Here is a 24,456-nt window from a genome sequence, read left to right on the forward strand (position 1 = left end):
AAAGCTTACGTTAAGTAGTAGGTTAAATCCTAAGTTAATAAAAAGGAAGCTAAAAGACATTAAAGAAAGATTTTAAAATGTAAGGCCATCCTTTTGGCGAACATTTTTCTGAAATAGTTTAGATCTATTTAGAACCTATCCGGATATGAACGATTTTATTCTGAACGATCTGATTTTACTTAGTATGATAAAGTGAAGTCCAATTTACTTTAGTACGAGGGAATGTTCAGGACCGCTCAAAGGTAAAACATATCGAATCTTGGAAGGAATATTTTACGAAAAAATAGTAAACATTAGGAGGAAAACACAAAATAAGACTTCGGAATTGTCATTTCCTCTTTAATGCAGCAGATCACAGATGTTATTCTAGAGGTCTCCGTACTCAGCGTTGGGCAGTATTTGAATTACTTGTAATTGAAGTATGAATCTGACGCTAATGTGTTTTTAGTTAATATTTCAAATACTTATAGCAAAATTCGTGCATTCTACAGAAAATAACACTTGACAACTTTCATAAGCAAAATGGCGACCACTAAATATGTGAATCTTATAGTGTAATAAAATAAATGGAATAAAATGTAATAGTCTATGGTCAATCTTTGCTGCGACGCAACAGAGTTAATTTGTTGTTTGTTAATTGTCAATGGTTGTTTATTGTTTGTTGATTTATATGTCTGAATTTGTATATTTATATTAGGCTCAGGCAGTTTAAGATTCCATTAGTTTAAATAAAAGTTATATTTGCGACCTATTTAGTAAATCACAGAAAAGAACTTGTAGGAAATTAATTTGGATAAACATAAACACTTGACATCTCGAACTCAATCTCCTCATTCATTTACGAATTCAATTACGCTTGAATATCCTGAGAATTTTTCCACCACATTTAGATGCCTTTATTTCTCTAGAAATATTAACGAATCGAGTGGTAGAAAAGGGTAATCGATCCAACCTTCGGAACCACCAGACCCAGGGTAAGACTAACACTTTCTCGGCCATAGAATTGGAATATTTGGAGAAATTCATAGAATTATTGAAACCAATTGTTACTATGGCAAACTTCTGCCTATTTTAATTTGCTGTATCTACCAGATTGGATTTTAGGTAAATAATTAATTAAATTTTGAAGAGAAATAATTCTGGAATTCTGTTAAAAAATTTGGAAATAAATTACTGGTGAGAAAAGGGAATAAGGTATAAAGATTCCATTAGTGTTTGACAGAAATTTGAGAACATTTCATTAATAATCTATAGACAAACAAACTATCTAGTACCAGTTAAAAAATTATCTTTCCCAAAATATTAAATTGATCTGAATAAAGTGGTATCCATAATAATCTCTCGTCAGATTTTTAATAAGTACGGAGCAAAATACATGCTTTGCTTTATTTAAAATACAGATCACAAAATACAGTTTGGTGTTAGTTTATATAAATAGAACATAACTAATCCTAAATACTATTACTACTATATTATAAATAATAAGGTTATGACCACTGAACCAATTAATTATTTTGCTTGAGATAGGTATAATTTTCTCAGCAATTTTCTAATTGTTATTCGACGTAATAAATATTAATTGGTTTTATTTATATAGAAAAGTCTATTAACACAAACTTGATATCTGATTATTTGACTGAATTTATTTGAAAAAAGGTTTCATCTTCCAACCATTCTGTCAGATTCATTGTTTACTAGTTTCTGAACTGAATAAGAAGCGAATAAGATTTTATATAGGAATTGGATTTATCTGAAACTACTAGATGTCCTTTTAAATGGTTTAGGAGAAAAAATAGGCGTTATGAGAATATTATAAAATTTCCAATCTGTGCTTAAGGGATTCAAATAATATTACCAAAATTTTTTTAAATTTTAATTATAGTCACGTCAACGCGTTGATGTTGTGCACAGCAGTAAGGGCATATATGTATTACTCTATGAGGCATATAGGTCTAGGTCCTTTCGACATTAAAAAAATATGTGTGTAATTACAATTGCCAATCAATAGTATTGATGCACGTTTGGGGGTGCCGATTAATACGAAACGATAGTGGCATGTAATAATAGGACTTCAGACGCCAAAGCTTGTTGTCTTTTCCCAGAAGACCCCACTTCAGCTGTACCAAATTGTTAATTTTTATATCTATTAATGTGTGTATATCCTTACTGTCCACTGTCATTTGGTATAGATGTCCGTGGTGGGTGGCGTCCTTGGCCAGTCTGTCATGTCAGCTTGTTCTTTGTCTGGAATGCCTTTGTAGCTCGGAAGCCAAATCATGGATATAATGACGGGATCATAAGTAATGTTTTGATAAAGCTCGATGATACTTTTGACTAGTGAGTTATCATAAATTATAAAATTCTCATTATCTCTAAGGTACCTTATGTTATTTCATAGAGGAGATAAACAATTAACATTGTGCCCTCAGGGGTCCTTCTGATTTGGGCTTGGAGGATACGGATGTGACGACTACGGGGCCCAGTCTCTCAAAGGTTCTTCTCAAATTATAAACCACGACAGGACATTTAGCGTTAATGTATACAGCTTCGTGATCCCACAATTACCATATATATTTACGTTCATTGTGTACAGTCAACATACATTATTGGGCGTACATTATTATTTATTCGCGTCTATATTGGTTTCTGCGTTAAAAAGAAAATTATAGAATGCCTGAACAACGTAATCCTTGTAGAATAAATCCACTATTTAAAGAGTCTTAGAAAATTGGCTCAGTGCACAATTATAGCATAAGAACAGTTTTAAAAGCCTCTTTTTAGCTGATACGTCACGCTAGTTCTGTTATTCCCCTCTTATCATTGTTATAGATGACCTTCTCAATAAAATTTTAGTTAAAGCAATACCAGTAATTCTGTTACATGTCATTTATCATTTTATGAGTATTGTATATGCCTTTTTGTTTTTAGTCGGATTTATTTACATTTTTCCTCCCTCTATTATTGTTATATTGTTGATTTAATTTTTGGACTATTTTAAGGAATATATATGTAAAAAAATTTAAATGCCTGGCTCCAACACACGTAGGATTATCACAACTTGATCTATTAATTGAGCGTGAGTATATCTGTATATTATAAGCTTTAAAATGTTATACAGAAAGTTAAAACTGTGTTATTTAATCTTGATATTAACGTGAATGAAATTTTGGTCTTTTTATCGCAATGCGACTTGGCTTGATGGTTTGTAGATGATAATAAGCTTGATGTCCTTGAGAAAAGCATTTATTTTATAAATACAAACCTCAAATTGACATTATTTGGTTTTATGAATTGGAAATTGTAAACGTTTTAATGTAATGGGTGAGTCTCAAGCGATTATTGGAATCCGCGGTGAAAGAACAACTTCACCTTGAAGCATGCCGTCCAAAACAGTAACTTCAAAAACATTGCTCATTATTCTTTTTATAACTAATCGCGTGTGATTGCCTAACTTTGGTGCATTCAAATTTCGAAGCAAAACGATTGGTGAACGAATTTTCAATAGCAAGTTATGGATAAATGAAAATTCATTGCCAGGCAATAACTATTGTATTTTACAATGTAGACAAAATTTCACTAATATAACTAAGCACAATGGGAATAAAAGTGACAATGACAACATCTCAAAATATTACATGTTGTTTTTATCATTCAATATATTACTGTAAATTAACACACACTGTATAATGTAACATACATTATATTCCATGAAAGGACTAAGTCAGTAAATATCTGCGAGTCCGGATGAATACGTTAGTTAGGAGAATTAAGTTCATTTTAGCTTGATCTGTCTTAATATTACGAATAATAAATCAATATAATATATTTAATTGAATTTTTATTCTCGAATCCATAAAAATGTCATCAAAATTGATCCAATCGTTCAGGGGCTCAGTTACATATATACGGACATAATAATTATATATGTAAAGATATAATAATCAATAATTTATATAATTTTGCCGGCTTGGTGGCGCAGTGGTAAAGGCAATGGGACGGTCCTCCTACTGTTGCGATAGCCGCGGGTTCTAATCCTGCTGGGGCATGGTCGTAAATTTATGTTTGTGATTGTTTAAAATTTGTGAATGTTCTAGGCAAGAGTGTAAAATCTGACAAGGAAAATGATCCCAGTCACGCCAGTAACCAGGCTGGGAAAGACCGGATGTCTTCTGGGATGATTTCTAAGGTTGGTCACTCGCCAGTCGGTAGGGTTAATGCTGAGGACCGTGGTTCGGAGCCCACGTTAAACTTTAGGCCCAGTCCAGATAAACCTATAGTTGGTAAAAGGAGACTTTAAAATATATATAAAAAATTATATAATTTTAATTCTTATACAGGTAATTAAAAATACGAAATAACCATAGTATAACTTTATTCTAAATATTTAAAAACACTTGTATATTTTTGTCAATATAAAATAACATGTCATGTTGTTCCTCTGATTACATTAGTGATTTTGCAAAGCAACAATATAAAAATATTATTTCGGAGTATAAAATATTGAACATATTAATTAACACATACAGGTAATGTTTAGTCGTTTTTGGGCATTCTCGAAAAACATGTATTCCTAAAATTACCAAAAAATTATCAAATGTTTATTGCATATATATAATTTATTTTTAAGTACTTACCAGTAGAAAAGCCGAGCCTAAAAGTAGTGCTTTGTGACGATTATCAGTTATAGAGCTTGGCATTTGAAGCAGTAATTGGTACATTGTTGATACCGGATCCCACTGATGTACAATGGTTCCTATTTGTGTAGATCCATCTGAAGTATATATCTAAAAAATAAATTTCTTACAAATTAAATACATATGTAATATATAACAGTTGCAGTCATACTTGAAATAGGTCACCCTTGTGGAAACATCCAAACGAATTTGGCCCCTCTATGATATATAATGTTTGTTCGTGTCTATTACGTATATCAAAACATGTCTTTAAAGGCTTCCATCGTTGTGCCACAATTCCGACCAGTTCTCCCGGTGGAATCCAAATTTCTAAACGCTGAAAAATTAGTATTTGTACCTAAGAGTATGCGATAAAGTTAGTTATGATATAATAGAATACACACAATAGTCACACAGCAAAGTCAACTTTACCTTAAAATATAAATTCTTTAGATTTGATTTAAAAAATCAAAATTGATTTATATAAATTAAAAAGCCGAAGATATATGTATTTTACAAGAGTTAATAGAAACGCCATTAACATAATATATTACCTGTAACCTGCAACAAAACGTACAGTATCCACAACCTAAACGCCTTTTGAACATCATTGCTTCTTGGTCACTTCTGTCATATAATCTCATGTTAAAAGCTCTGCCCGACCCAAACCATGTCCTATGACAGGATTTTGAACTTTCTGTTGCATAATAAATAGCTTCAGAATTTTCTCTTTTTGAAATTTTAACAGTATATCTATTTTCTGTATTTGTTATTACTACAAATTATTTGATAAAAAATTTAAATTTATTTAGTATTTACTTACAATCGGCAAGGTCATAATTTTGTTGGATAATAAACTGATCAGCATTCCTCATAAAGTCCAGACCATGAATAGGATCAATAAATGTATGGCCAAATTCATCGCGCTCAATTATAGATATCGGTATAGGTCGTCTAATTGCTGTTTCTGCATTAAAAGTTATATAATTATTATAGTATTTCGATTAATTTGAGGTTATTGTGGCTGAAAAGACAGAAAGTGTGTAAAATTATCATTAACAATTTTGATTAACTTTTTTACTAGATTGAAAATTGTGGAGAATCAGAAAGTGTCTTCCAAATATAGAAAATAATAGACTATTAAAGGTCTAGTTCAATTAATAAACGTATTTATAACAAAAATATCTAATTAGAAAAAAAATACTATACATATATATTATAAAAAAAATCTATTTTAGTATATGATTATGTTTGATGCGACACAGGTTTTTTTAAAGATAAAAATTGTCTGATCGATCAACCTTTTGACTTACCACGTCTACTTTCATCTCTTTTTGGTGCCGTTACTACAACTTCTTGTCGTGTGTCGAGAGAAAATTCTAAAAAGTTGTTATTGTTAAGGCCATCTGAAATTGAGGATATATGAATACATTTCGTTTACCTGTTTCTCTGGTATCTTCGCCCAAATGCGAATGATTTTCAGAAAAAACAGATAATGAAATATCTGTTGTAATGAAATATTAGTTTACTCTTATCATAATGTGTACTTATTCTACATACCTTCTAAGCTATTATCCACGTTATTTGAATAAGAACCATCTGTATTCATATCTGTATAATGATATAAAACAAGTGATTATTTATTTTGAAACTAATTGTTCGACAAATTAATACTTTTCTGTTCTATAAAATTAAACACATTTTTATAATAGGTGTGCCGATATGTTCTTATCTTATCTATTCCGACATCTTTGTTTCAATACAGATAAGTATGCTTGCCTTTGTACCGTAATTATTTTTTTAGCAGAATTTTAAACCTATAAAAAATTGACTCCTCTGGAGAATAGTGCGTTTTGGGTCAGATAAACTCGAAAAGTACATACATTTAAATGATTATATTAGCATATTAATAAGTATTTCCTGTTAAATAGTACGGTTTTTTATACAGTTTGCACCTAATCTATAGTAAGAGCTAAACTAAATTAATATTCCTAGATATCTGCTTTTTAGAATTATGGGGACATTTTGAGAATAATCAACAAGATATGTCAGAAACGGAAACAAACCTAATCTATTAATTTATAAGGGTGACTTGTTCGGATTTAGGAGTGAGCAGTAGTAACAATCGTTAGAAATTAGGGGAGGAAAGGTTTGTACTAAAATTGCTATACTTCTATATGATGCTAAATAATGTTACTATTGTTAGATGCATAAAACCATTTAAATTAGTGAGATAGTTTCAATATATTTTTATTTTTAAAGTATTATAAATATATTTAAGTTGCAGAAAAGTCCTGATATTTCAAGATCAAAAATCTCAACCAAAAATTGATTATTTAAAATCAGTTAAAGCTTTAAAACAAACATATACACAATAACATTTTTCTGGTATCATATATTTATTATTTTCTTTACAATTGGCTATTGCGTTTCTATGATATTGACAAATAGATTCAATAATATATAAATCACAATATTATGGCTGCTATGACTAAAATTTAAAAAATCATACCAATATACAGAAAATAACAATTTTACATATAATAAAATTAAATAACAAATTAATATTTATCAAAATTATACAATCAATATTATATCGAAAGCCTTTATGCTTGTATATATATATATATATATATAATGTGTAAATTTAGAAAGAGATGAGAAACTCTTATATATAGACTATTTAAGTATAAAAAAGATTTCTTAAGATAAAATGTGCTTCACTTGGACTCGGATGTTTTTACATATACCAAGAATAAAAATAAATAAATAAATAAAGACGCCTTATCAAAATATGGTATGGGTGTAACTAACTTTCGATTGTAATATCAATGACTAAGTACTATTTTTATAGTACACGTTTGTTTTGTAGTTTAATTAATACTTTTGATTTATTTCTTATATAAACAGGGTGAGACTGTCCGATTAATTTAACATACATCAGTTTAACAATATTTCAAAAATAGTCTAAACAAATATATACAAATTATAATTATATCGTATTATCTATGTTTCACCCTGTACAGATAAAATACTGACAATATAAAAATAGGTGAATGAAATGTAAATAATAAATTGTACAAAATTAACATTTTATCCTAGGTTTGATTTCTTGGGCTCTCCCGCCCCAAGCTAATCTGAAACTCCTGTTCCTCCACTTTATAGAATTATCAAAAATCGCTAAGATAAATAGATATGGTCCTGAGCATTCCCTGAATAACCAACCCACAATAAAATCAAATTTATTAAAAGGCAACGAACCATTCTGAAACAAATATGTTAACGTAAACTTACTTCCTTCACTGTGTTTATTACTACAATTACTATATTAAACATACCTGCACTATTGATAGCAGTATCCAATCACACATAAACCATACCAATATATGTATTAAATAAAAGACTAATGGTTCCCATTTAAATAGCAAACTAGCTGCCCATGCGGCACATGCACCAATAACCATACATTCACTTAATGGTTCCAACAATATAACTTGGGGTACCATTGTAACCCTAAGTTTAGCCCATCTAAAATAAGATTTTATTGAATATAATAAAAATGGATTTAAATCGATGTTCTAATAGCTAAACATTAATATAAGATTAATATATTTGCTATAAGTATGTATAAGTTATATCGTTCGACTGATCCGACCTTCATTGTTCAAAAAAACAAGATAAGTGTCTTTATGTTACACTGGAAGATGTGATGAATCTATATCATAGAGGTTTTGTTTATATTAAAATAGAACTAGGTCGGAACTATAGTTTGTGCTCGTGGTTTGATAAGATGCTACGTAAAATAAAAGTTTTTATTTAAACCCTACACATTTCCTAACGAGCGCACTCGGTAGGATTTTAGGGAGATTTTCTTTTGAATTCATTCAATTAACCGGATTCAACTTACTTGTCAAAAATTAAACAGGTTATCAAGAAAAGAAGACAGGTTGATGTTGGATTGGCAATCATTCTGCAGTTACTCAAAGCATTCCTTGGCATTGCGAAGTGGAGTTCGGGCAAAACTATCATAGTTGAAGCTGTAAGGTTACAAAAGGTGGATAGAAGGTGCTCACAGTTCTCTAGCTATAACCCATTACAATTAGGAAATATCCATGCTTTGAAAAACACCTCTAGTCTATGTACTCCTGGCACAAACATCACACTTCAGGGTATAAGGTCACCAGGTGAGCTGAAGTTGCTTGTAATGTACGGTGTATGTTTACCAAATTAGAATATATCAGTTGCTTAGACATATACTATTGGAATTTGGAGTTATCAAAGTTTTCCATTTCATATAGGATATAACTTATGAAGCCATAGACGATACAAATAATTTACAACTATAAGCTGTTCAGACGGGGCAATGACTATGTACATCTTTTTGGTCGTTTCGTCGAGTGTTATATCGCGACTAGAAGACTGACGAATGAGGTCTCTCAACGTAGGGGTTTCATTAACATTAGAATAAGAAGGAATTATCACTTGGGATGTCGGTTCAATAAGTCTCCATTTATTTCGGTAAAATAAAATAGTTCTAAAGTGAAATAAAAGTGTTGTAACTTTAGTTTACTTAAGTTTAAACTTTATAGAAAAAACATACAAAATTCTAGATACCAAGGTCGCTTAGTCAAAAGTTAATGCGCTTTGAAAATAGATATTCTAAAACCTTAGTGTATATTTTCCTTTTGTATTTTCGAAAAAAGCAAATTTTGTATAAATAACAATGCTTACATATGTCTTTTTATGATTCAATATTGTTCAATGTTCACAAGTAATATTATTCGGTCAAGTTTGCATTACGATTTTAAAAATCAGTTGAACGCAACGGATCAGAAGTCGCACTTAAAACTGGAAACGTATTTGACGAATATACTTCTACTAATAATGACAAAATTGGAAAATGTAAAAAAAGTATTAGGTTGTTTGATGATATCCTAAAAATGTTTGTTTAACGTCTCCAGAATTACATCAATCTGTGAGTAAGGATATAAGAAACAAGTTAAAGATCACGAGCTTTATTAAAATTAGATTGGAAACAATACAATACATCTGATAATTATGAAATATTACACGCGTTGAAATACTGTTGTGGCATAACTGTCGCAACAGTATATCCAATTTCCAAAGATGGAGAAAATTACACTTTTACCATACAATCAAACCATCGATTTATAAGTTTATTTTCTCGAAATTGATACAGTATACCGGATGCTAAAATTTCAATAATTGGTAAGTCGAAAAGATGACATCACATGTGAAAAATTACATAAAATATCGAAAACGTTTTATAGGAGGTTTTGTTGCATCCACCATAAAGTCTAGCTATTGCTACATGCATATATTTTTTTCTCGATTACCTTTTCATGCACGTTATACATATGACAGATAGAGAGAGGAATGTAATAAAAGATGTGAATGTGATAAAAGAAATGAATGTAATTAAACAAGAGTGATGAGTAAAGGTCACAATAAACCGTTATTGCTTGTTATTTGCAAATCTTAAAAATAAGGAATTTTAGGATATTACTAAATAATATTTACTGAGATTAACACATTTGTACTTCGTGGTGTCACTCCCAAATAGTTTTACGTGATGGAGTAAAAATATAAAATATTTAATAGCAATACATCAAAAAGGACGTTTAAACATCTTTAGTTACTTAACATTTTCAGCATAGATAAAATACACTACTTTATTTCTGATTTCAGTCATTTCAGAGAAACTAATTAAATACCCTGATAATGTATATTCAATAGAAATTTTTATATACTAGATAAAAATAAGGTGTAGCAGTTTTTACCTTATATACTTCCTAGATGAAGGAATAATTTACATATTTACCAAATAATTCTACTGTACTTTTTGAAATTTAATTTAAATACAAGTGTTTTACTTCAAAAACAATTAGACTACGAAAATATAAGTATATTTTAGAAATGCATATTCATAAATATTTATTAAAAAACACAGAAACAATTTATCTTAATCATATTAAACAAAAATAAAAATTATGAATATTAAAATTTATAGATAACATACATTTCACAGTTCATAATAATTGTCAATATTTCACTTTCTTTGAATGTGAACAAGCTTGTGAAAATCACTTCAATTTTATATTATCTTTTATTTGGTAGAAATATACCGATTATATATATGCCACAAACAAATTTCTTATTTTATGTAGTTTTTAAAAAATAAAGAATTATAATAATGGTAATATATTACCCAATTATCTTTATTTAGTTAAAGCTTTATTGACATTAAGTATTTAAAATACAAGATATTATAAACATATGACGTTATTTAAACTATATGAAACAGTCATTATAATAATTTCAATTTTTATGGCAGTTTAAAACTTTACTGCGCCGAACAAACGTTTTATGATTATTGAATCAACTAAGATGATCTAATAAACCGTATAAATATATTTAGAACTAATCCGTTGATAGTGGAATTTAGTACATGTGTCATTTTTTACACAATTAATCACTTATCTATATAAATAATATTGTAGTGACTAATATTTATTCAGCATCAATATGAATATGGATAATATATGTTTTTCTAATTAACTAATTTGCGTGTTGTTTGCCAAAATTTACAATACCAAGAGATAAGATATTTTCAAATAAGACTTGTTCATATGTAGAATTTGTTTAATATTTTTATTTATCCTACTATGTATTTGGCAATACTATAACATTATTTTCAATACTGATGCTTTTAAATTTAAACAGTATCATAGGAATTTGGCAGTGAGTTATATTTTTTAATATACCATCAATGAGTTAAATATACTTAGTCTAGAATTATTAGGTTAATAAAAAGATAAATAGAATAAAAATAAATAGTGTTTAATATATTTTTCTTTTGTAGAAAACTAAATTAAACATTAAATAAAAATTCTTGATGAATACAATGATACAAGTATAAATAATATATGAATCATTCTTGGTGGGAATCGAATTTAAAATAATTCAAATTTCAGAATATAATTTCACTTACCTAGTTAGACGGGCTTGGAAACTACGTACATCACATATACCAGAATTCTGCATAGCTGGTTGACTGCTAATAGCAGTTCGCCATCCTTTTTGTATAAATGTTTTGGCTATAAAAAAGTCTTCAGCTAAATAACAGCCAAAAGTTTGAATACCACCTAACTCTTCTAAAACACACTTCCGCATTAATGTTGACATGCCAGTGTGGCAATTGACTCTCAGAGAGTCTGCTACTAAGTACATTCTGGATTGTGCAGTGCCAAAGTAGATCTAAAGAATGTATTATTGTGTTACTTTTATAAAGGTATAGATTATAAAACTTACTTTCTCATATGTGGCTGCAAAACCATTTCTATCGCATGTAAAAGGCATTTGATGAACTATACCAGTTCTTTCAGACATGTGATTAACCATATCTTGAAGAGTGTCTTCTTTCACTATTAACGATAATTATATTTATTTTTGAATGTTTATGAGGGTGTATACACTTACTGCGAATTCCACTGTCTGATATTAAAATAAAGTCATAAACTGATTCTTGATAAGCATTATGCATGTTATTAATTTTAGGATTTACACCTACTGAAGATCCACCAATAAATACTTTAGTTGCCACTTTCGGATATTTCTTTATTAAATTATAAATTACATCTATTGAAGGATCCTTTTCATCTTCTATACAGAATAATAATTCATACTACAATTCATAAAATATATAGATTATAATTACTAGTCCAAAAAACCTTTTAACAAATATATACTTACAGCACGATACCTCATGGTAAAAAAAGTTTCTAAATTAGATATCAAATGAGGATCGGTACCCATTAAAGGTTTTAAAATAGAGACACCTGGGTAGGCCTCATCACTTGGTTTATCTTCAACTTTTTTGTGTAATCTGTATTTTCTACAAAATAGGTTATTTCACTATTTTCTTTTTGATTATTGCATAATGTTCCAGAGTAAACGGGGTGAACAGAAAGACTTACCCATAAAATATTGCTATCAAATGTAACAACCACATAGCACACCAAAAAACAAAAAAAAATATAGCAAAACCGTATAAAGAGTATATCATTAACGCCATTTAATTTATATATTGATGATTTTTACAAAGAAATTATCATAAGTCAATCCCCATTTCTTGCTTTATAACATATCTATATAAATTAAATTGCAGATTTTACTAGACATTTTTGAAAACTCCATAATTCGTCAATATTATTTTCAAATAAAAAAAACAAAAATATGACAAATTAAAGCAACTTCAAACATTTGAACTACTTAAAATCGAAATAAAGTTTTGTGCACTGTACTAATCGGTATCATCCTATCTTTTGCGAAATAATATTAACACTTTCAAATATGTTTAGAAAGACTGACACGGTACTATATGAAAGTATTAGTACTTTTTTTGGAAGATAACAATTTCAAACAACTGATAAATTTTTATCAGCTATAAAATATCATATGAATCCTAGTACCTGATAAGAAATAATATGAATTTGTAGTTAAAATAAATGAAAGAAATAAGCATTTTGTTTAAAATAAATTTAATTTTAATATTATTTCAATATTGGCAACCATAAATACAATAGTAGTTCGCTTAGGATAATAATACCAATCTTCGTCTTGTGTTTGGTAGAAAACTTCTCCTTGTTGTCAAAGTCAATTGTCAATATTTTAAAGCTTTTTTATATAAAAATATTGTGAAGCAGATATGTTTGTTTTGTTTGTGATATTTAAATAAGAAATATGACAGATGGGATAAATAATCCTGATAACAAAACCGTTTTAAATCAGAATGTTTGGGAAGGATTTTCCAACTGGTTTCACTCTATTTGTGTAGTTACTTTTGATTTGGAATTAGGACAAGCCCTGGAGGTAACTTTTATTTAGTGTGTTTACAAATATATAACATAAATGGTAAACTTTTAGAATATTTATCCAAGAGATGTAAAATTAACAAAACAGGATATATCAAACATTTGTTATTTGGCATTTCCTGATTCAAATTCAGGATGTATGGGTGATACAACTTTTGTTATTAGACTGCAAACAAAATCTGAAAAATCTTTAAGGTCTGAACATATTAATTATAATAATAAATGCCCACCTTCATTGAGAATAGATGAATCTTATCTTTGGGGGTATGTTTATTTTAGACAAGTTAAGGACATCACATTACCAAGAGGATATTTTCAAAAAGTAATGTGCTTTAGAATATTCAGACAACATAATATAGTCATATATTTATTTCTAGAGTATTGTTTTATTATCGTACTTTCCATTTAATAATTTATTCAATAAGTTATGTAGTTACATAGCACCTGAATATTTTGAACATGGACAAGAGAGTTTAGAGGTTGCATGTTATAATATTAAGCTATGGCCAACTCCAGTACCAGGGATTCCACTAAGTTTGCCGATTTTAGGATCAGTTTTTCAGGTAGAGTTTAATAATATGTGAAATATGTTATAATATAAATCTTCTCTTTTTAAGACTTATATACCTATATCTGGTGCAGTTTCAACTGTAGCGTTATTAGGTAATGATAATAATGAAGGACAAAAATTAACACAAGTTGATGACTTAAATTTGTATGAAATTCTGCAACCTGTTTTATCCCATATTCATTTATTATGGGAACTTGTTATCACATCAGAGCCTATTGTTGTGATGGCTTCATCACCCACTATTTGTTCTTCTATGGTGTTAGCATTAACAAGGTAGAAAATCGAAATAGAGAAAATTAAAGTTTTTAATTAAACAAATTTCAACTTAGATTTTGTTTTGTATGAGAAAATTAAAGAATAAAAATGTTTTAGGCTCGTAGCCCCCCTTCAATATTGTGGTGATTATAGGCCATATTTTACTATTCATGATAGTGAATTTAAGCAATACACAAGCAAAGTACATGGAGCACCACCAGTTATTTTAGGTGTGACAAATCCATTCTTTGCAAAAACTTTTCAGCACTGGCCTCACACCATAAGACTTAGTGATGACACTGGTATGTTTCTAAATAATTTTATTACCAATAAAATTGATAAGTTACTTATTTAGGAGACACCCAAAAGTACAAATTAAAAAAGACCCCACCAACGAAGATGATTGAATGTACTAGTGGCATATATACATCGTACAAACCATTTTTGCAAAAAGATAAGAATATTATTAAGAAAATAAGAGCAGGAGTTAAAAGACCATATGAAGTACAGTCAGTAATTTTAAGTAAGCACTTAAATGAACTTACTCAGAGCTTTATGATACCTTTAGAAAGGTATATTGCAAGTTTATTACCATTACAAAAAGATATATCAGCATTTAAGGTATTGTATGCTATAATAGTAAGCAGTTAGAATATAAATTAGTTTTTAGGCTGTTCCCACTCCAAATCCATTTAATCCTGACAGTTTTTTTGCAACATTAGATAAAACTGGGCCTCATCTAACCCTAAATAAAACAGGAATCAAAGGGGATTGGATAGGTTTATACAAAAGGTTTTTTAGGTCTCCTAATTTTAAAGCATGGTTTAATGCACGATACACAGAGTTAAGCCTGAAACTACAAGCTTTGCACGCGGAAGCTTTATCTACAGTGGTAAGTTTATTATTTTATGACCTATTTTTGATCTAAATTTATTTATTTTAAATAATTGTTTGCTTAGGATATCACTAACTGGGTTAGAGGTAGACCTGAGGTTGAAATAGTAGATATGGTAATGAGGATAAAAAATAAAATTGGTAAATGTAATCATGATGTCCCAGTTAGTGACTCAGTCAAACAGCAGTTGAATCAAAGAATGCAAGATATAGCTATTTCATTGCCCGAGGATCTAAAGAACATTTTGCAGATTTCATGATACTGGTTTTAAGGGCTAGTATTTCTAGCCCTTATCGTTTATTTTTTTTCTCAAGATTGTGAAACTAAATTATAAGAAATAATTGCCAATTTTTCTTGTAGATATTTGAAAGCTCATATTAAATTGCTGTTCTTAAAATAAATTTATTTTGTTATGACAAAACTTGTTACATGAAACAGTTAAAATGGAAATTACTAAGAAATATTTGTTGAATATTGTATGTTACAGTTGTAAGTCGTCCAATGATCAAGTTTTTATAAATTTTAATAAACACTTATTTTTTATATCATTATGTTTTTCTTTCCATTATATTTTAATCAAACTTAAAATTGATATATTCATATAATTCCGGAATAATCTATGCCAACTTTTAGACATTTTTTGAATATAAAAAATTTCAACTTAGATTTTGTTTTGAAACAAACTGTTTACTCTAGTGCTGAATGTTGTTTTGATTCCAAGGAAACTTTTTAGAAGTGTAAATCAAAAATAAATACAATTTAGGAAATATTTATTACTTTTGATATTGAAACATGTCCATAGCTACAATTAGTTCTTTAATAACGCATTAAAATTGTATGGTTGACAATTTGTTGGCGTTCACTTCTTAAAGCTCAACTATTACTATTTTTTAAAATAATTACAGTGCAATAATATATCTCAATGTAAACATCTTTCCGTCGAAACATACACAGGGAAGAGATGTGTCTTCAAATCTACTAGAAAAACATTTTAAAAATAAAATCTTCTTAAAAATATATGAACGTGAATATTTCGGATATTCCTAATTAACCACCAAATATTACTACATCATTATACTCTGAATTATGCTTTAACAAAACAGTTGTATATACACGTTGAAGTAGAATAATCTAATCAATAACATATTGAATTACATTTAGAACATTATTCTGCATGTATAAATAAAGTTGTTTTTGGTATCTAATAAAAAGGGAATTTAAAAATCTCCAAACAAAATTGTTCTTAAGTTAAATTAGAAGAAAATATACTGCGCTATTATTGCTTGAAATTTTCCGTTAGGAAATTTCAAAATTGTAAGAAGTATATAATAATTTAAAATAGAACGGTTTTGTAAGAAAGGGTAAAATTAAAAAAGGGGTATCTTAAAATGGTTTTAAAAGTTGGAGATTTTTGAGTAAGCAATTACAAAAGATTATGTTAAGAATCATAGTACCATTGTCACTTTTTTGATAAACAATCAAAAATAATTCTCTAAATATTGTCCATTAGAAATTGCTATGATATTTCTAAATGTGGATAAAACATAAATTGATAAATTAGAAGTTTTTTTTTTATTCAATATAATTAAGTTCATCCAATGTTCCTACACAGAAGAGTTTTGCTCAATACACTCCTGCTGGATCATCCACTGAACTTAATTATATTGAATTCAACCATCAGTAAAGCATAGACATATCTGTCATGTTATTAATTTCACGATTTAAGACATGTTGCTGCCTTAAAAGGGCATTTGCTTTACGGTGAAGTGCTTTCTTCTCCACCATTATGCTGTATAAATCGAGTATCTAAGAAAATAAATAAGTCATTTATGTTGTATTATACAACTAAATAAATAATACCTCTTTATCTATTTTGTCTAAATCATCCTTCAGCTGATTACAGTGAATATCATTCCTAACTACTGATCTAAGTTTATTCAGTTCTTCTAAGTTGTATCTGTTGACTGTGAGTAATTCTTGCTGACATTTTTTAATCTCAGATAAAATCTCGTCTTCTGGTATATCCTAGAATTTTAATTATTTGTTATTATTTGTATTGAATACTGAAAACCACACAATAAGTATACTATTTATAACTAACCAAGATCTATGGAATTTTCATTCGGCAAGAAAACTATTAGTCTACGGATTTCTGGATACAGATAGGGAATTCGGTAATTTATAGATATCAGTCCCAACTTCGGGTTCTTTATTTTTTTGTGTAATAAAACACATATTTAACTATGATTGTTATGAATCATAAAAAATAAATTAGTTAATTAAATTAAAAATTAAATTAAAAATTAAATTTACTAAATAACACTTATATGTATTTTTTATGTTGTTTTTGAAACGAAGTACTGTTATTGTTGATTTCAAACAATAACTATTAAAATTGCAAACATATTCATAGTTCTAGTGGTTATTTTTTTTAGTAAGAAGAATTATGTATGGAATATAATTTAATTGAAACTTGAAATACATATTTGTCGGTGAAAAATTATTTAGTAAATATTGAGGCAGTCCATAACTGAAACAAGAATACGAAGGGGATATCTTTATAGTAATAGTAGTGGTATTTGGGATAGGATTTCCAATAATTGTTAATAGGAATATTGCACCTCAACCTAAGCAGCATATAAACATTTTTAAACATACCTTATTACTGTGATCCTGTACAAATATACCTTGACCAATGAATTGTTTTAACAGCCTTTTTTCCAAACATATTCCATTTTTGTGGTCGGTATGTTCATTATGTTTAAACTTTGAAATGTCAGGTGCTAAAAACCATGTCATATATTTTCCTGTAGTTCTACAAAACGGTAATTACATACTTTCAAGTTTATTAATTTTAATATCATTTTCTGCATTCCTAATTATAGATTCAACAATCCTAAAAATAATATAAATTAATAAATAGTTCTAATATGTCCAATATTCTTTCTTTAATTTGAAATTTATGGGTAGTTGAGTTATAAATTGAATTCATAAAAGTATACATAAAACAGGATTAATAATTTTAGTTTATAAATACACCAAAATATACTATTATAATTAAAACTGAACATGTAAAGATTATGTTTAAATTTGCTCAATTTTAATATAAATGTAATACACTTTTTTGACAATAATTTTTGTAAAAGAGATGTGTTATCAATTGTTTCTAGAACTTTATATCAGCATCCTGTTTGTTAACATTAATTTCAAATATGATTTCCTAATAAACCTAGAACTCCCTAAACTGCTAATTTAAAAAAAATGTAATAAAACTATGACCAGAAACTTATATAAGTTTTTGTTCTGTTATGTTAAAGAACGATACTGTATAACTTCTTAGAAAGGCCATATATTCAAAAAAGGAAGAGTCTATAGTTTTGTCCTTATCCTTCTGAAATATCAATTGTTTGTAGAACTTTATGTCAGCAACCTGTTTGTTAATATTAATTTCAAATATGATTTCCGAATAAACCTAGAACTCCCTAAGCTGCTAATTAAAAAAATCTAATAAAACTATGACCAGAAACTTATATAAGTTTATGTTCTGTTATGTTAAAGAACGATATTGTATAACTTATTAGAAAGGCCATATATCCAAAAAAGGAAGAGTCTATAGTTTTGTCCTTATCCTTCTGAAATAAAATGTTTCTTACGCATGTAAACCATTCTTCTTAAAATCCGAGTTGGTTGTTTTCTTTGTAGGAGATTTTCCAATGTTTTGTTCATCACTCAGCAACTCATCTGACCAAGCTGTTGCATAATGTTCACCCAAATCTGGTATTCGTAAATCAATATCTTTTGAAAATTCTTGAATGAGGGTATCTAAAAACTAATTTAAAAAGTTAATAAAGGAAAATTTGAATGAATATTGAATATCTTACTGCAACATCATCATTACTAACTGCTGCACAATAAGGTTCAATTGAAGCCCAAAACTTGTCAGAGTTATCATTCCTTGGTAAAGCAATCTTTGGTATTTCTTGGTAGGCATTTTCATTATAAAAGCGGGATGGATCTTTTTTAACTACTCGTAATCCATTTTTGACATCTTTAAATTTTGGCTTTTCATCTGGACGTTTCCTTTTCAGTGATGTCTTAAATCAATAAAGTAGCAATATCAAATATATGAACTAATAATTGTCAGCGACTAAAATACCTTATCATGAGCTTTTTTATCTTGTTGAGAATCTTTCTGATCAGTTTGATTATATTCTCCTAAAAAGAATCTAGTACGTACAGCATTTGTGCATAATAATTTCTCTAAATCTTGTTGCAACTGATCTAAATCATCCATGACCACAGCTTCATCTCCAGTTCTTGATAGGACTATAAGAATAAGTTAATAACACAAGTTTAATAAATTACACTGCAAACTTACTTGAAGTATATTTGGGTAATAATCTTGTATTATCAAACTGTTTAATGATGGGGACATTTGAAAAATTTTTAATATCCGCCACTTTAGGTTCTTTAATTTCAGCCCTTTGACGTGACGATGACAGTATATCTTTCAGTTTACCATTAAATTTTCCAATTTTTGTGGAATAGGATGACCGCTTGGAACCGTTCATAGTTAAGAGTCAAATTATGATTGACTTTTTTTTGTTATAGAGACATAAGTAAAAAGAATGTTAAAGAAATATAACAGCCCAGATCAAAACAAAAATTTTATAGCTACTGATGTGACAAGTCAAATTAACCTTCCTTTCATTTTGATGTCAAGCAGGCAACCAACCCACAGAACTTAAGTTACTAGTCAAATATACTATAGGTTAAAATTTAAATCATACTATCCAAATTAATTCGTTTAAAATATTAAAGATATTATTGATATTTATTTTATTATATTATGTTCTGCTCTATTAGATTATATTTTATACTGTTTACATTCTGTAATAAGATATTTGCTTAAGAAAACATAGAACTTAAAATTAAAAAGTAGTTTTGAGAATAATTAAAACACAGAACAGGATAATCTTATTGAAAATTTATTGTTTTACAATAAATTCGAAAAGATAGAATATGAAGAAATAACGCTCACTATACAAAATGTTCGTATTACGTATAGCTATAATAATTAAAACTTGTATTTAATATATAATATATTTTACGAACGTACGAATTTTGTTATAATTTTTTTTTACAATAACTACATTTTAATATTATTTATAATCTACTTAGAATTTCTAATTAAGACGAGTTATATGTTGCTATATCTACAGTAGCGTTTACATATTTTAGTAATTTTAGAAATTGTTTGGCTTGGTTTCGTCCTAAATAAGTAAATGTTTTAATTAGTTGTAATAATATTCTTAATATAATTAAACCTAAAAATAATAGGAAAATTATCGTTTTATATAAGAATAATTTAAAGTTAACTATTAGATGAAAAATAATATATCAGATAATTCCTAAAATACAATGTTTATGTTATGTATGTTTTTAATAAATTAAATGATTTTAAAATATCTAAATTGATTAAAATATTAAGTATATTAAATATTTTTCATTTTCTTACATAATATCATTTTGAACTATATAATTGTATTTAGTGATGAAAAATAACTACAAGTATTTTCGTCGTATATAATAGTATGTATTTGTTTCTACCATCTATGATTGTTTAAACTATGTAACCATAATATATAGTATTTTTAATGAATGCATGTTTATCACTCCTATTCTTTGTCCAGTTTTGATAAACTGGCTCCATTCAATATAACCCGAAATGTACAATAATACGTTTTATTCGGAATGTAATTTGCTTTTTAGAAAAACAAGTCTGTGGAGATGCAGTATTTTATTTTTTGATGTATTTGTCACTTGAAATTTTTTATCACACAAGTAAAAAATCAAAAATATTGTTAATATTAATTATAGTTTTTATTATATTAAATATCGCCTAGATTTTTCAATCAATGTGTTCAGAATTATTTATTTTAGATAACTGATTCATTATTTATTATCATTTATTCTTTAGATGTTATTAAACTTTATATTCTAACTGTATCCATTCTTGCATTCTTTTCTGACTTATTTTATTCAGTCCTTTTATTGGGTGATTCTTTAAAATCTTAATCAATAAGTTCATACGTATTTCGTTAAATCGCTATGATAGGTTTATGAAAAATGTTCAAAAAATTATTGCTGTTTTATAATACGCGTTTCTTTGTAATATTCTGCAATGCTGTTTAATTTAAGACATCTATGGGTTATCGAAAAATGATTTGAATCAAATTAAGGGTGATTTTTATCATTGTTATTGAACATTTTCAAATAACCCTTAAAACTAATGAGGATCTATTTTTTTATAACTAATATAATTTAAGCTGTCTCTCTGTCTAAACGTATCTTGGAGTGAAATAAGTATATTACAATGTGAGGTTTTATAATGATTTATACATTAGATTGCAAAAGTTATTACGATACTAGTTAGTAAATATTATTGTGCTAACATTTTAAATATTTTATTGGAAGAATATAAATAGACATTTCGATGACGGTCATGAGAAAATGGGCCTTTAAAATGGTACAATCTGGTTTTGTTTAAAGGCATTTTGTTTGTTAATAGTGATATGTCTAGAAAGATGCTTCTACAAGGTAAGTTCCGTCCATTCCACTGCCAGTCTGATTAGCTTGAGCTGTTGATGCGGCTGGCATATATTTACCGCAAGTCTGTTGATATCTTCGTGGGCAGCATCTGCCACAACAAGACTGTAATAATCCTATAGAAACTGCAGAGTGCGCTGGACTAGCTAGTGGAGATGGCGAACCTGGTCTTTTCGGGTGTCCATTGTAGGGTACCTATAATCAAAGGAAACCATTAACATTAACTATAAACCATTATGTTAATTACTGAATATATTATATATAGCAATGTAAATTAATTTAAGTTTCCATTGTGAACTTCTCAAAAAAGTTCTCGTGTTTCCTGCAACTTTTAAATTCCACATCGAAAAGTTTTTTAAGACTGCCCAAGGCTTGGCCTAATTTTAAGTATTTAATAAAAGGCTGCTCAGCTAAAACTATGTAGTATAGACCAGAATGATCAAGTCCAGTGAATTCGTCAGGCGCGTGAAGATGTCACATTGATCTCCGTGTAGTTTTTATGGATTTAATAGGGACAGTAATATGTGACCGAGATTTGTCATGGTGTGGTGGTTTTTCTTGCATAATTACTTTGCTGAGTTCTTTTCAATGCTCAGCTTCAATGAATCAATAGCAATTAACAGGTCAATTGAAAAGTCCCCGGTCTACCATAGTAAAACACAGTTTTTTGGCAAAATTCGTTTTTTTTTTGATTCAGCATAATTCCCTTCAAGGGTGATACACTTAACATAGCGATCCTCAAACTTTTCGATACCATTTTTGTAGTACGATTTGTCCTTTGCTTCAAAATAGGCCAGATCTAGAAAATAAGGTGGATGAGGAAACAATTCGAAGCCAAATTCAAGGATTTTTGACATTGTTTTCACTGACTTGTAACACGGTGCATTGTTTTGGTGAAGCAGCACTTTATTTTTCTTCTAATGCGGCTGTTTTTCGGCGATTTTGTCCTTCAAACGGTCCAATAACTTTATATAATAGTCGCTGTTGATGGTCCTTCTTTTTTCAAGGTAATCAATGAAAATTATTCCATGCGCATCCCAAAATACAGATGCCATAACCTTCCCAGCCGACTATTGCGTTTCCCACGCTTTGGAGCGGGTTTATCGTGTGCAGTCCACTCGGATGACTGACGATTGGATTTCGGAGTGAAATGATGGAGTCATGTTTCATCCAGTGTCACATATCGACGCATAAACTCGGGTTTATTACGCTTGATCATCTTCAAACACTGCTCCAAATCATCAACTCGTCGTTGTTTTTCGTGAATGATTTGATCTACACGTTCAGTTGATATATTTAGAGTGTCTGCTATTTCATTCAAATTCAATTTACGGTTGTTTAAAATCATTTTGCGGATTTTTAAATGTTTTCATCGGTAACGACCTGTTTTGGGCGTCCACTGCGTTCACCGTCTTCGGTGCTCATTTCACCACGTCTAAACTTAGCATACCAATTCTAAATGGTTGATTTTCCTGTGGCAGTGTTCGGAAACTGGGCATCAAGCCAAGTTCAAAAATCAATATTAACACGCAAAATTCCTTTTTATCCATTTTTTCACAATAACAAAAGTTGCTTCACTCAAAATGCTATAATTCACAAACTAATGACAGCTGTCAAATTTATCCATGCAAATTTTGACGGTTAGGGCTAACTAAAAAACATTTGAATTTAATTCTAGTAGCGCCATCTATGTGTCAGGCCGGGGACTTTCCAATTGACCTGTTATATGCCAAATAGTAAAGTAAAGCAAATTTAACTAAGCTAGAAGAAATTACAACGGGATTAGCTCTTAGAAATGTCTTATGATCGATATCTATCTGATAAAGTCATGTCATAAATAATATAATAGACCACAACAATTTTTGGACATGATATTGCAAATTAATGAAGTAGATATAAGTAAACAAAATCAGTAATAAATAATTGAACCAAAATACGTTCATTTAAACTTAATACAGACGCATTAAAATTTTTGTTTTTTGGGTTTCTGAGAGTATGTTGGACGTGTACATGACATCATTGTAACGTTTATGTAAAAAGTCATTTAATAAAAAGTGGAATTCACGTTTTACCAGAACGATAATTAACATTCTGTTTGAATTGTAATGTAATTGTGAATTTGTAAGTATAACATTTTAAAGCTCAAAATGGTTTTCAAATAACCCATTTTTATCTCATATTGAAGCTATATAAAACCAATTGGAAGGAGAACATAAACTGCTGATCCACCTAGTGTTACAATAGTTGTGAGTTGGAATTTTGCTGGGGCATGGTTGTGAATTTATGTTTGTGACTTTCCATAAAATGGGAGAGGAAAATCCGACAAGGGAAATAATCGTATTCACTTCAGTAACCCGGCTATATAAGACTGGATGTTTCGTTATTGTTCACTCGCTAGTCGGCAGACTTAATGCCGAGGGCCGTGGTTTGAAGCCCACGTTAAGCAATAGGCCCAGCCCAAATAAATTCTAGACGTTAGAAAGGAGATTCGAAATTTTATACAAAAATAATGAAGAAAAGAGAAATCAGAAAATTTGAATGTTACGGTAACTATGTTAA

The 24,456-nt window shown here is 28.8% G+C and overlaps 5 protein-coding genes across 8 annotated transcripts in view; 1 reads left to right on the top strand and 4 right to left on the bottom strand.

The window, feature by feature from the left end:
- Positions 1-4,355: 4,355 nt before the first annotated feature.
- LOC143196966 (phospholipid scramblase family member 5) lies at positions 4,356-6,392 on the bottom strand. Of its 3 annotated transcripts, XM_076404956.1 has the most exons (8): positions 6,234-6,387; positions 6,115-6,177; positions 5,987-6,052; positions 5,497-5,640; positions 5,228-5,448; positions 4,846-5,010; positions 4,635-4,784; positions 4,356-4,570 (listed from the first exon to the last, which is right to left on the bottom strand). In XM_076404956.1, the coding sequence occupies exons 1-8, from the start codon at positions 6,280-6,282 to the stop codon at positions 4,514-4,516; spliced, it is 915 nt and encodes a 304-aa protein (XP_076261071.1). In that variant the 5' UTR covers positions 6,283-6,387; the 3' UTR covers positions 4,356-4,513. The 3 variants fall into 3 exon arrangements, with proteins under 3 accessions (XP_076261071.1, XP_076261072.1, XP_076261073.1); XM_076404957.1 differs by lacking the exon at positions 6,115-6,177 and having other exon boundaries at positions 5,987-6,079; positions 6,234-6,392; XM_076404958.1 differs by lacking the exon at positions 6,115-6,177.
- A 661-nt stretch (positions 6,393-7,053) lies between these two features.
- On the bottom strand, positions 7,054-13,082 carry GlcT (ceramide glucosyltransferase). Its single transcript, XM_076404952.1, has 7 exons — positions 12,671-13,082; positions 12,447-12,588; positions 12,174-12,378; positions 12,006-12,118; positions 11,686-11,951; positions 8,012-8,201; positions 7,054-7,938 (listed from the first exon to the last, which is right to left on the bottom strand). The coding sequence occupies exons 1-7, from the start codon at positions 12,766-12,768 to the stop codon at positions 7,759-7,761; spliced, it is 1,194 nt and encodes a 397-aa protein (XP_076261067.1). The 5' UTR covers positions 12,769-13,082; the 3' UTR covers positions 7,054-7,758.
- Positions 13,083-13,315: 233 nt separating this feature from the next.
- On the top strand, positions 13,316-15,831 carry LOC143196955 (protein DENND6A). 2 transcript variants are annotated; one of them, XM_076404936.1, is made up of 9 exons: positions 13,330-13,565; positions 13,620-13,762; positions 13,847-13,889; positions 13,945-14,130; positions 14,185-14,411; positions 14,511-14,695; positions 14,749-15,014; positions 15,064-15,285; positions 15,353-15,831. In XM_076404936.1, exons 1-9 carry the CDS (start codon positions 13,437-13,439, stop codon positions 15,545-15,547), a joined length of 1,596 nt encoding a protein of 531 aa, XP_076261051.1. In that variant the 5' UTR covers positions 13,330-13,436; the 3' UTR covers positions 15,548-15,831. The 2 variants fall into 2 exon arrangements, with proteins under 2 accessions (XP_076261050.1, XP_076261051.1); XM_076404935.1 differs by having other exon boundaries at positions 13,316-13,565; positions 13,620-13,889.
- Positions 15,832-16,043: 212 nt separating this feature from the next.
- On the bottom strand, positions 16,044-20,042 carry Ada3 (transcriptional Adaptor 3). Its single transcript, XM_076404951.1, has 8 exons — positions 19,667-20,042; positions 19,445-19,614; positions 19,170-19,382; positions 18,942-19,117; positions 18,126-18,184; positions 17,947-18,071; positions 17,149-17,313; positions 16,044-17,094 (listed from the first exon to the last, which is right to left on the bottom strand). The coding sequence occupies exons 1-8, from the start codon at positions 19,857-19,859 to the stop codon at positions 16,966-16,968; spliced, it is 1,230 nt and encodes a 409-aa protein (XP_076261066.1). The 5' UTR covers positions 19,860-20,042; the 3' UTR covers positions 16,044-16,965.
- A 221-nt stretch (positions 20,043-20,263) lies between these two features.
- The window catches only part of Shal (Potassium voltage-gated channel protein Shal), a 46,564-nt gene continuing 42,371 nt past the window's right edge, over positions 20,264-24,456 (bottom strand). Inside the window, exon 4 of the mRNA XM_076406310.1 lies at positions 20,264-22,092. Within this exon, the coding sequence (XP_076262425.1) occupies positions 21,868-22,092 (225 nt within the window). The 3' untranslated portion in view covers positions 20,264-21,867. The remainder of the gene's footprint in view (positions 22,093-24,456) is intronic.

The sequence above is a fragment of the Rhynchophorus ferrugineus genome, unplaced genomic scaffold, assembly GCF_030347505.1.
Source record: "Rhynchophorus ferrugineus isolate W39M unplaced genomic scaffold, kcgeb_rfMv2 rfM5, whole genome shotgun sequence".
Lineage (NCBI taxonomy): Eukaryota > Metazoa > Arthropoda > Insecta > Coleoptera > Curculionidae > Rhynchophorus > Rhynchophorus ferrugineus.